The sequence below is a fragment of the Hippopotamus amphibius genome, chromosome 11, assembly GCF_030028045.1.
Source record: "Hippopotamus amphibius kiboko isolate mHipAmp2 chromosome 11, mHipAmp2.hap2, whole genome shotgun sequence".
In the NCBI taxonomy this organism is placed as follows: Eukaryota; Metazoa; Chordata; class Mammalia; order Artiodactyla; family Hippopotamidae; genus Hippopotamus; species Hippopotamus amphibius.
The window spans coordinates 88377937-88391026 of NC_080196.1; the positions used below are offsets into that span (position 1 = coordinate 88377937).

General features: G+C 44.3%; 1 protein-coding gene across 2 annotated transcripts in view; it reads left to right on the top strand.

The window, feature by feature from the left end:
- The first annotated feature begins 1963 nt into the window (after positions 1-1963).
- Positions 1964-13090, top strand: part of KATNAL2 (katanin catalytic subunit A1 like 2) — a 37757-nt gene continuing 26630 nt past the window's right edge. Inside the window, exons 1-6 of one of the 2 annotated variants that reach the window (XM_057700146.1) lie at positions 1964-2051; positions 3385-3427; positions 7396-7513; positions 8632-8730; positions 11239-11337; positions 11547-11624. In XM_057700146.1, coding sequence (XP_057556129.1) covers positions 1979-2051; positions 3385-3427; positions 7396-7513; positions 8632-8730; positions 11239-11337; positions 11547-11624 — 510 coding nt within the window. In that variant the 5' untranslated portion in view covers positions 1964-1978. The remainder of the gene's footprint in view (positions 2052-3384; positions 3428-7395; positions 7514-8631; positions 8731-11238; positions 11338-11546; positions 11625-13090) is intronic. The other variant, XM_057700147.1, reaches the window with a different exon arrangement.

Sequence of the window (13090 nt, forward strand, 5' to 3'; positions counted from 1 at the left end):
GGGTCATGGCTACAGGTTCTTCCAGGTCTGCACATGCATCTCCTATGGCCTGAGTGCCTGTTAACAGCTTCCCTGTCTCTTCCCTGTTGTGTCTTTCTCTTTACCGCTTACGTCTCTTTTTGAAGTCCTGTCCTGTCAACCTGTTGCTTAGGAACTTCCAGTGGCTCCTCTTGTCAAACCTATTAAGTTCAGATCTCATTCAAGCCCAAACTGTGGAATAGGAACACAGAAGCAGTTCTGTTCCCCTGAGCAGTTAGTTTAGGAAATATGGGGCCTGCCATCTATTCTTATAATTTTTGTTTAAGTGAAAACCCTATGAGTCTGGAAAGAGTTCAGAATATAATGTGATATCAGGAGCTTTCCTGACATTACATCTCTATATCCAAGTAATCTATAGTGGAGGTTCCCATCTTCCTTTTTTTTTTTTTTAAACAAGTGCATATATGTAAGTATATGTGTATTTAGTCATTTAAAAAAATGTTTGAAAAGAGAAAATGTTGAGTCATTATCTCTGAGTAGTGGAATTTTCTTTTGACTTATCTGTATTTTCTAGTTTTTCTTACATGAACATGTATTACATCATACTAAACAAAATTATTAATAAAAAATGGATTTAGTTTTTCTCTCTGTAACATGGGGATTAAGACTTAGGGTGGAAGTCTGGTGAGCCATTAATAAGTATAGAAGCTGCCTGACTACAGTCAATTGATGTTTGCAAATTCTTTAGAATTAGCAAGGTCATTGGAAATAGTCATGGCAACCTCTTTTAAGAAATCCAGTCTTCTAACTGATCTGAATCTGGGGCAGGGAAGGAAGCATAATTAAAAAAAAAAAAAGAAAGGTTTCTCCTCTACCTTCCCGGATTTGAAGTCAAAGAGGAAGAACTCTAACTGCAGTGGAAACCTCATATATTCTAGTTTTCATTTAATGTATTCTTTAATATAAGCTTACTATTTGTATTGAGTGCCTTTGGACTTATAATGCCTGTTTGCCTTAATCTGAGGTCCTTGGATGAGCTCCTGGAATTGTATGCTAATTTGTGCATATTTGCACATTTTTCAGGAGAGGATTTTTGGTTTTAAAAGAAGTTAAGGACTCAGATTAAAATGGAGAGTTTTTCCACTTTTGGAGGATTGTGAGACAGGGAGCTTACTTTCATTGTGAAAACCACATAAGTCAGATGGCCTTATGACTGACCAGGTTAAAAATGCACAAGGAACCCATGGTGAAGAGACTACTTACAAACAGAGGCACCTGGTAGTTAATCTGTGGCTGATGAAGAAATGATCAGAAATAATACATTCAAGTAGATGACGTTGTCTTATACTAAATTTCCTTGGTGATATTGATCGACATATTTTTGGAATTCCCTTCAGAGCACATGACATATTCTTTTGAGTTGCCTCAAGGATGGCAAATCTTGCCTGTTGGGGTTGAATTGGGGTTTTATCAATTGCCAAATGTTACCTAAAATGAATACTGGTAAATAAAAAAGTAACCAAGTTGGGCAAATAATCATCTTTGGCTAAAAATGAGTAAAAGTAAATTACTACGGGGATATGTGTATAAAAAACAGATGATTGAACTTGGTGTACCCCCAAAAAAATAATAAAAAAAAAAGTAAATTACAAGACATTTTCTTAGTTGATTTACTTATTTAACTTTTAAGTACTTCCAACATGTTCTGAAAGAATATTTGGATATACTTAACCTATGTGAGGCTCCTTACTCTATAGGCAAACATCATATATTCTAGTTTTCATTTACTGTACTCTTTAAGATAAGCTTACTATTTGTGTTGCGTACCTTTGGACTTATAATGCCTGTTTGCCTTTATTCTTTTCACCTAGAGTTAATTTTTTTTTTCTTCTGTGAAATGGCCAGATATATTGATGCAGCCAACGCTTTGGAGCAAGAAACTAAACTGGGGTTACGACGCTTTGAAGTTTGTGACAACGTTGATCTTGAAACCATTTTGATGGAATATGAGAGCTATTATTTTGTAAAATTTCAGAAATACCCCAAAATTGTCAAAAAGGCATCAGATGCAGGTAGGTGGCTATTTTCTAGAAATAAGGCCTCATGTCATCTTTAAGTTTCATGTTTCTTCCTCATTTTCTTCCCAGAGAGATGATGTCCCCCCCCCCCCACACTGAAAGAACAGACCAAAAGGATCGTGTAGCCTCTCTTGGTTCCAGTGCAGACAACTCAAACACCATCGTCTGGACATGGACGTCCCTCTCATCACATTGGCATTTGTTTGAGGGCTGTATGATTCAGGGCAGTGAAAGCAAAACCTCAGTGTGTCACATGCACTTTTTAGAAGATCAACATTACTTTCATTTCTTTAGAGATGAAAAGAGCTTTTGGAAGACAATAAATGACAGAAGACTTTTTTTTTTTCTTGTTGGGAAGACCTATTATCTATCTTGAAAATAACATGAAAACGAGTATTGGTGAGGCTAATAGCTCATGTATAGATAATGAAATGCTTCTGAAAGCCATCAATCCAGATAATGCAAAGACCCAGTATAGGTCAGCAGTCAGGGAGGCTGGCGGGAGGGAAGATCTAAAGTTAGGGCCCTGTGTTTTGTAGTGACATTGACTTAGAAGTCTGTAAGTGGGGGAAGTAATTATAAACCAAGGGAGATCATTGTCCTGTTTACAAGGCACTTGTTAAGCCACAGACTTTAACATTTCATGTGGGGACCAGGAAACCAAGAGGAACGTCAATTAAAAATAGCCCCGGCTGAATCTCAAAGCTTGGAAAGGGTCCGAGAGAGTGGTGTTTTATCTGAACTCCCTTCCAAGGCAGGGTTCAAAGCTCCACATCCTTGGCTGGTTGTTGGATCTGGGTTTTGACAGAAAAAGCACTGACTCCTAACCACTGGGCCACCAGGGCTGTTATTGACATGATCTGATTTCTAGCATGCTAGCTCTAGCTTGGAACCACACTCTCCTGAGCTATTGGACACAATGTCTTTATTAAGGTACAGGCAGAGCAGACTGGTAAAGTGTCCCCTGCCGGACTCATGCAATCATCCCGGTGTCCCAGGGACCGCAGCAAAATGGTGTCACGTTCATGAAAACTTAATGAAATGGTAACTATAAAGCTAGCCCACACTGGAGGTGTCACTGAGTCTGTGGTCTCCAACATGTTTAATATCTGAGGTCTTTGGGCTCCTTGTGTGGAAATGCTTGGGAAGCACGGGCTTCTTTCTCTTCACCAGTAGGTAATTCCACTCCTCTATGGATGAGAATAGCTCAGAGTTTCTGGATGTAACACAAATGTTAAAAACAATGTAAAAGAACAAACCTACCTGAAAAATCATTCTCTTAAAAATTGAATCTTTCCTTTTCCTCCCAATATTTGTTTTGCCACAGCAGAAAATAATTTACCACAAAGAAGTGGAGGGAAGACCAGAAGGTAAAGTAAATGGTAATTCATCATGACCAACTCAACTGTAGGAGCTTGTGGGATCCGTTTCCAGAACATTCTCCAGTGTGTCTCCATGTCTGCCTACCAGCAACACCAGACTGTGGTCCTGTGACCTTGGTGGACCCAGGCATGCGTTCCCCTCATGTTACAGATGTCCAGGACATGGACCAATATCTGTCAGTTCTCTGGTTTTACCACAAAGAACTGCATCCACTGATGCTCTGTCTTTCTAGGCTAGGTGGTATGGACCTCAGAGCTTAAAAGACCCAGGTTCAATTCCCAGCTCTGCTACTTACAAGCTTGGGACAAGAGTCTGACACATAGTAAGTTCCTGCCACATAGTAAGCACCCAAGAAACATTATTTTCCCTTTTCAAATTGTCCCTGTCATTTCTTTGTGCACTCCAGATCACATGTCCTGACTCTCTGAAGAGAATCAGGCCTTTCTTTTCCTCTCCTTTTCTCACTCTCACCTTATATTTCTTTCTCCAGCTTCTCAAATACAAACCTCATTTGGGACTTGGGGCATTTGATTAGATCCCCTCTGTCTCTTGACCGTTCTAGGTCGACACAGGCCCTCAGTCTTGCCTCGGTGTCCACCCCATTCCTCTCTTCACTCCAGACCACACCACTGTCCTCAGACCCTGTCCAGCAATGCCCAGCACAGCTTTGGGGCATCAAGGCCTGTGGATTTTTGCTATTACAATAAAGCCCAGACCCCAGGGGAAGGTGGAAGTGGGCTTCCGGTCAGGGCCACACAAGTGAGGCAGTGAAAAAATTTCTTTAAATCTTAGAATTCAGCTGCAAGGAGAAAACTTAGATTGTGATCGTAAGCAGCTCATCATGCCATCAAGGGGTGCTGTGAATTCCACAAGCCCCGCGAGGCTCCCTGCTCTGTGACTCCGGTCCCTTGTCTGCAGCCTAAAAAGGAAGGGGCTGAGACACCTCACCTTTTATGAGCGGAGGTGCTGGCTTCCCTCGTAGAAGAGCCTCGGAGCCCAAGCCTGCTTCACGGTGACACTCACGGTGATGCTCGGCCTGAGGCCACCTTTGCTTCGTGCGATTCTTTCGGAACAGTTTTATTGTTTGGACCAAAGTGTTCTTTTATTTATAGTTTGTATAAAGCTAGTCAGACTCTGGTAATAAATGATAACTGCTTGTGAACAGAAACAGTGAGGAGCATTTTAAGAGGCAGCTTTGGAGTGCATTTGGGTTCAGATTGCTCTTCAGCCACATGTTCATGCCTGGGACTTCCTCGGCATTCCTTACCTGGCAGGACGCTCTGTGAGCAAACGTCCCTGGAGTGCCTTGCCCCCCTTGAGGGCTGGAGCGTGGTGGCACAGGACAGCTGGGGGTTTCTTCAGCCCCTCTCCGGGTAGCTGTTCGTACATGGCAGCCATCGAGGTTGGATGGCAGATGGTTGGCGGCAGGAAGGATAACTAGAAAAGTGAGGCATGATGTCTGTGTATACATTTATACTCAAAATAGTTATTGAAATGAGAGGTTGTGTCATGAGACTGGTTATTAACAAATGAAAGTGCTTTTCCTAATTCTTGCATCTCACACCAGAGATCAAGCTCCCAGATGATGCAAAGGAGGAAGGGTTATCTAATGTGATGAATAGTGAAATTAGGATGCCAAAAGATCATGACAGATTAAGAGATGGGTCCAAAATAACAGGATGAAATTTAATGAAATAAGGTTTAAGTTCTAATCAAAGCTTCACAAGAAATAGCTCCCTCATTACAAAATCTGAGACCTAGAAATCTGAGTGACAACAGATGCAGTGTGAGTCAACAGTGTGATGTGATTGCTAACGTGGTCTCGGGCCTCATCAATAGAAACACAGCGTCCAAAAAGTAGGAGGTGACTCTGTTCCAGTCAGATGACAGTGGACAAAGGGAAGATGACCAGGATGAGGACGACTCTAGGAGCCCGGTAACCTTAGGAGTGCTTGGAGCAACCGGAGATGTTTAGCTCGAAGAACAGAAGACTTGGAGTGGGGGTGGGGGCACCTAAAACAACACGGTAGCAGTTTTCACTTTCTGAAGAGGGCCTGGGCCTTCTTTGCAGAATTCCATAGGGCACACCAAGAACTGGTGACTGAAGTTAAAGCAGGATGAATTTGGTTTCATATTTGGAAGAATTTTACAATCCTTAGAGCTGATTGGAAATGAATTGCATTGCTTTGTACATTAGTTGCACTTGTCTTTGGTCATGTCAAGGCAAATCTGTGAATCAGTTACCTCCAATGGGAAACCAAAGTGGGAAAATGATTTCCAGTTCCTCGCCAGCCTTGCAAGGATGTTTAGGCACGTGTTTTATATATATATATGTGTATATATATATGTATGTATATGTATGTATATATGTATGTATGTATATGTATGTATATATGTATGTATGTATATGTATGTATATATGTATGTATGTATATGTATATCCTTACTTCATTTAAATCAATTCTATTCATAAAGGTGTGCACTTGTACAATGCTTGGCACTCATTTCATAGATATTTGATTTTTGTGCCAGCAGAATGCCTAAGGGACAGACATTCTTATCCCTAGGTTACAGATGAAAGACAGATGCCCTGAGAAACTGCCAGTTGTCCATGTCTTATGACACTCACCCCAGTGGGCCCAGCACTGGGATGACCACGAGCGGACATTGGTGGTGGTATTGACGTGGGCAGTCTTGCTGGCCAAATCACTATGCGTTTATATTGGACACCAGCAACTTTTTATTTCCTACCAAAAAAGTGAGGTTGAAAGAGCAGTCCTGTGAGACCACTTAGAACACGGGGAGAAATACTTCTAGCGAATGTCCTGCAAATGCTCCTCACGTGAAGGACAGGAGAAGCCAACAACTTCCCGTGGGGGAGCTTGCGTTCTGCCCCCAGCATGCCTTGTGTCTTTCTGGATATCATCTCCTACCTGAAAATACTCCATGTCTACTTATGCGGACGTAGTGAACAGGTTGATTTGAATTGACGTATGACATAAACACGGTCAAATGCACACATACTCTCACAGCTACCACATGTCCAGCCTCTCAGCAGGTCCCCTTCTAGGCAGGGCTCCCCATCTCCACCGGCATTAGCTACCATTCCGACTTCCAGCCCCATCAACTCATTTTGCCTCAAGTGAACAATATTTGGTGAAAATTTGTTCTGCAAATGTGAATGATCTGTGACAACAGAGATGAGGGAAATTTTGCCTTCCTTCCACAAGCCGCCCCCCCCTTTTTTTAGCTCTTTATTGGAATATAATCGCTTTACACTCTTGTGCCAGTTTCTGCTGTACAACAAAGTGAATCAGCTGTATTTATATATATATCCCCATATCCCCTCCCTCCCGTGACTCCCTCCCACCGTCCCGAGCCCAGCCCTCTAAGTCATCACCCATCTTCGAGTTGATCTCCTTGTGTTATGCAGCAGCTTCCCACTAGCTATCTATTTTACATCACAAGCCCCTTTTGATGGTTATTGTATGAGGCAGTAGGCAGGGTGCACCCAGCACGCTGGATTCAAAAGACAGGTCGCCTAGGTTTGCTAATGTTTCTTTGAGCAGGAGGACTCCTTCCTCCCCTGCACTTTCCCCTGGTCTGAGTGCTGTTTTTTAAGGAAGGTGAGAAGAAACATCAGAAGAATGCTTGTAGAGCAGTGTGTTCTTGGGGCTAGGAAGCTATCTGTAGAAGCCAGGTGATGTGAAGGGGAAATGAAGAGAGGGTGTCGGGGGCCTCCAGGAGGAAGTGGACCCTCTAGCCCAGTCTTGGAGGAACCCAGGGGGTAGACTGCAGAGGGACAGGGCCTGGCTGGCCAGGGTGGGAGGATGGTGCAGACAGACCTGCATATGCAGATCTTTCCAGAACTCTCTTTAAATGCACTATGCAAGATGTTTAGCTACCTCGAATTCAGTTCAGAGGACTTCCTCCAAGGTCTTGTTCCCTCCCCTAGGGTGATGAGCGACAGCTGTCAGAATCTTCCCAAGATCAGCCAGCAGAGGCCACGGTCCAAAACCACCGTGGGGATGCCAGGGGACACCAAGCCCCTCCACAAGGAGCATCCTAAACAGGTCAGGACAGCTTTGCTTGGCATTGGTAAAATTGCAGGTGGCTGAGAAACAGCCCCAAGGAAAAAAGTCACATTGATTTGTTTATTAAGGACAATTTGATTTTGTTAAATCATAAATTTTCTCCCAGCACACTGGGTGAAAACAACAGGCTGATGCCCAGGCTTCCTAACGTTTCTTCATTTGGAAGGAGGACTCCTTCCTCCCCACAAGCCTTCCGCTGGTCTGAGTGCTGGGTGACAGGCCTTGAGGGATGCGTCCTAGGTCCAGTCAGAGCAGGAGGCCTGGTTCCTGCAAAGCTCAATCCTCCCGCTTGGGGAAACTAGGTGCCAGCTCTTCCTGTCCCGAAGCACATCCCTGGGTTCCTAAGTGTAGGCCAGGGTAGTCTTGGGTGTGGCTGGGCCTCAGAGTATCCTGTTGGGTTTCTCCAAGGCACACGTGGTCAGTCCCCATCCCAGACCTCCTCACTGGACTTTCTGGGGGAAGAGATGGGCAGCAAGAGGAGAGAGCCCAGCAGGAGGATGAAATCCATGCCGAGAACCTCCTGGTTTAGGAAAAAAACATACCAGGTTTCAAAGGAAAGATAATCAATGGAAATGGGGAAGAGTAATGGAAGAATGCATGCCAAAGCTGTCTGGTGGGATAGAAAGGCGTTATCACAGAACTCAATTGGTTAAAAGGAATCTCTCACCTTCAAGGAGGTTGTGTGGTCCTGGCCATTGCAAACCGGCTCAGGTGGAAGGGAGGTGAAGAGGGGCAGGATGAATCCCACAGGAGGTTGGCTGACTGTTGACTCTGTTGCATCTCCAAACTCAGCCACCCCTGCCCACAAACACCTCTGGTCTCAGGAGAAAAGACAGGCTAGTGAGTAGGCATGGGTGGAGGCCCAACCATTTCCTCCACTGGTTGTGCTGTTCAGAGCCCGTGGCTTCCTGGGACAGCTCCTTCTGCCTGGCACAGACAGAGTTTCTTCATCTTGTTGGGTCTGCACAGAAGTGGTCGAATCACACACAGGTATGCCCATTTGCAGGATGGTTTGGGACGACGGGACAGGCAGCCGCAGCCAGCATCTCGAAGTTGCTATCCGCTGCTGACTTCTCACTGTCTTGCTTTTTCTCCAGGAGGTTGTCAATCACACTCACAGGGAGAGTGCTGACTTTGGCTTAAGTATATCTGGAATCAACAAAGGCGGCGGAGAAGAAAACGTCCGTCCACAAAAAGTGAGTGGGACTTGTGAACCGAACACTGAATGGGGAAATTCCCTTTTCTTTTTGAAAATGGAAAATTTTCAGTGTTATATTTGTCAAACAGGAAAGGTAATATGTGATGATCAAAGTTTGGCTGTGGGGTGAACTGGGAAGAGACTGGCTGAGGATGAGACCTGGTCTGGGTCTCCCTTCTGGATGGATGGACTTGAGTGAACTGGACCATCTCCAAGGGACTCAGTTTCCCACTTGTAAATTGCGGGGTTTGAAAGAGATGGCTTCTAAGTTTCCTTTCAGCTTAGGAATTCTGTGATTACAGTGATAAAGTGTTCTGCATTATTTAAGGCGTTATGGCCTCACACTCACTCTTTTCTGCCCTGCCAGTGGGAGTTGACTAGCAGTGTCCCTTTCTCCTTGGAGATAAGACTCCGGGCTTGAATGTAATTTCATGTGAACCATGAAACCTCAGTTGATATAAGGTTGATCTTGTCCTTGATAGATATTTCTACCCCTTTCCTAGTGAATCTCATGCCCTGATTCATAAATAATTGTCTCTCAACCAGAAAAGACCCAGATTGGGTAGATGTAGGGCAACGGTAGGTGAAAATGGGTCACTTGCAAATAAAAAAGCAGTATCAGCACCAGTGTGTTTCTCTTGATTATAACTTAGAGGGTTGAATTTCATTGTCATCTTTCTTTCTTTCTTTCTTTGATCATTTGGGACTGCTGACTTACCTCTGGCCAGCTCTTCTCAGGCAAACTAAACTCTGGGTATGTGTGTTTGCAGGGGAACTGGGAGCGTCTCCCTGAAATCAAGGGGAGCCGCTTCAAGGTCCTGAACTGGCTCCTTTTAGGGCCTCAATCATATGGGTAATTCCTGGAGGTGACACCTTGGAATCAGTGCTGCCCATGGAGAAATACTTCCCTGCTCACTGGCACTACCTTTATCACGTTTTTGGTCACTTGTGTGCCCAGTATGGTGCCCTTACGAACATCTCATGTTGATATGAATGGATGTTTCTGATCAGGTCAAGGAAGGGGCTATTTAACCCAGCACTTAACTTTTGAAAGAATCTGGCTATAAATTCTCTTTGCAGCAGAAATGTCCTCAGGGTAAACTGTGGACAGTTTTCTCCCTAGCATTTCATAAGCTGAACGAGGGCGTATGGTCAGGGGCCCATCTCCAAAATGGGTCTTTCATCGCCATCTCGGAGCCCCTACCTTCACAATTCCCAGGCCCCCCTGCAAATTTAGTAGGTGTGTTGTTCTCAAAGACACCAGCTTTGGAGTCAGCCTGCCTAGGTTCAAACCCCAGCTCAGACCTTCCTGGCTGTGGGAATCTTGGGCAGGTCGTTTAATCTCTCCAAGCCTGATTTCTCTCATCTGTGAAATGGAAACAATCATAGTGCCCACTTCCAAGGTCATAATGAATGGAGAGCCTTAGTCTTCCACCCAGAACATAATACATACTCAATAAATGTCGGCTACTGATATTGTCTTTTATTTTTTGCAGGCATCCTTGCTTTTTCATTCTGCCTCTAGGGGAGACAGGTGGCATCAGAAGGATGGGAGTTTGGGGGTGTGGGAGACAGATATCTGGGTTTGAATGCTGGTCTTAGGTCACTCGTTAGCTGTGTGGCCCTGAGCAAATGACTTAACTTCGCCGGCCTTACCTCCACATCTATGAAACTAGGGTGCCATTCCTGACTAGCAAAAGTGTTATTAGGACTGGAAATAATCCTCACAGTGTACCTCGCAACACTGTTTTGTGCTAGGCACGCTCTTGAGTGGTGAATGTACAGTATAGTCAGTAAATAGGAACTATCGTTATTCTTGTGCCAATGAGTTCTTCCTGTGTGTGGAATGTTTTAAAAGGATCAGACAATACAGGGGAAGTAGACATGTAGGAAGCAGATGGTGTGTCAGGAACTGAAAAATGCCTGGGAATTTTATTCAAACCAACTTCCTTCTGAAGAATTTATAGCTTGTTTTTTCCTAGAGTGCCCCAACTCGAGGAAATCATCTTGTTCATTATTAGCACAGTTTTTTTTAACTTCATTTATTTATTTGTTTGTTTGTTTATTCATTCATTGCCTGTGTCATGTCTTCATTGCTGCACACAGCTTCCTCTAGTTTGGCGAGTGGGGGTTACTCTTCGTTGCTGTGCGCAGGCTTCTCATTGTGGTGGGCTCTCTTGTTGCGGAGCATGGGCTCTAGGCTTGGGGGCTTCAGTAGTTGTGGCACACGGGCTCAATAGTTGTGGCGCACGGGCTTAGTTGCTCTGCGGCATATGGGATCTTCCTGGCCCAGGGATCGAACCCGTGTCCCCTGCATTGGCAGACGGATTCTTAATCACTGTGCCACCTAGGAAGTCCCAGCACAGTTTCTTTTTAAAGCTTCATTTTAAGTTTGTGCTGCATACCAAGGTACATAAACATGTCTTGATTTAATGAAGCTGAGCTATTAAGAATAGTCCCCCTTCATGTTTTAATAGCCGTTTCAATAACTATCACTCCCTTTCAGGGCCAAATCATTCACTTCCGAGGGCTGCTCACAGATGCCATCAAAGGAGCAACCAGTGAACTTGGCTTGAACAACTTTGACTGTAACCCAGACCCCTCAGTAAGTGGCTAAGATGCGACATTTGTCTTGCAAACTGCCAGAATCCAAACGAACTTTTGGAATATAATCTTGAGTCCAGAGAAACCTTGAGATCAAGTAGAAGGTCATAGCAACCTGCCACCATTTGTGTCATGGACATCCGTGCCCTGTTTTTCTTCCTAAGTGATGAAGCAGTATTGTAACGTGAAGCTTTTTATTCCCATTGTCAGGAACGATTGTTGAAACCTCTGAGTGCATTTATTGGCATGAACAGTGAGATGCGAGAATTGGCAGCCGTGGTGAGCCGGGTAAGATCTGATATTCAATTCACAAATTTACGGAGGCAGATTGGGGCTCCTGGAGCATTGTGGGCTGCTTCTTTTATTAATAACAATAAATATGATCATTTATTTATAAAGTGCCCCCACTTGCGAAGGCACTCATATTGTTTAGAGGCACAATAATGCATGATGAATAAATTATAGAATCATAAAATTACAATATAAAAAGCCCACCATCTCACTACAGAGGCCAAGAAAACCCAAGGAGAAAAAGACTCAGAATGGAAGGGACAGGTGAAAGGTTTTAAAGCCGAGCCAAGAGTTAAGGAAAGAAAGCCTCTTAGAGAAGGAAAGAGCACGTCTGTGTCTTGTTTAAGCAGTCGAAGGCAAGAAATAGAGATGTTAGGAGTCTGATTTCATAACTGGAAGTTTCCATGAAGAAACAGATTAGTAGGAAAGATCTTACCATCCAGACTACTGATTTTTCAGGCTTGGCCCCCAGCACTTAAAGGCAGAGAGGTCTAATGGTTAACAACAGAGGCTCTGGAATAGGTGGACCTGGATTTGATTTCTAGGTCCGCTTCTTTCTAGCTGTGTGACTTTGGGCAGGTTCCTTGAGAATAGAATAGATTCCTGAGTTATAGGAGATTTTTCTTATTTCCAGCGATCTCGTATTTAATGAAAGACTGAAACCTAGGCAGGCTCAGGGAGATGTTTAAAATGATGCAAAAACTGCACAGCTGCTCTGAGGTCATTGAGGTCCCCCAGCTCTCCGTTCAGCCCAGCATTTGTCCCCTGCACGCCTCTGATGTGTCAGGCATGTGCTGGCCACTGGAAACACAAGGTGAGTGAATCAACATAGCCCTGCCCACAAGGGCTTTTTGTCCCGCGGGCAAGGTGCACTTGGAGAGCATAACGGATGGGTATTGTTGCACCAAAGAGTGGGGGACCTGTTAGGGAAGAAGATACACAGGAAATAGCCATGTGGAAAAAGAGTAGAAGATGGTGGGGGGAGGCATTCTGGGCAAACATTCAGACCTGTGAAATTGTAGTGCTTGTGCAGCGTTTTTAGGGAGGACTGGGATGCAAGGAATAGTGGGAGACGGGGCTGGAGAGAGAGGCCAGGGTTTCTGAATGTAAGGGCGCTGTGAATAAGACTCAGGGCTGGGGTCAGTCTGTAGGGGACAGGGAATCTTTGAAAGGCGTGCATCAGGAAGATGGGAGAATCAAGTGTGCTTTTAGACAGCTTGTTCTGATGACGGTGTGGAAGGCTATCAAAGAAATGGAGATAGGAAGACCAGCTCTGAAGTTGTTACCAGCGGGAGGATGAGGGTTTGAGCCAGGCTGTGGTAATGAGGATGCATAAGAGAGCAGAGAAAAATATTTTTATACCCCAAATCAATAATCTTGTTACTGTTTTTGCAAAAGGATACCATGACTAGTGATGATAAAGTTGTAGAGTAGAAGTGGCCTGAAATGATTCCATCTGGAAT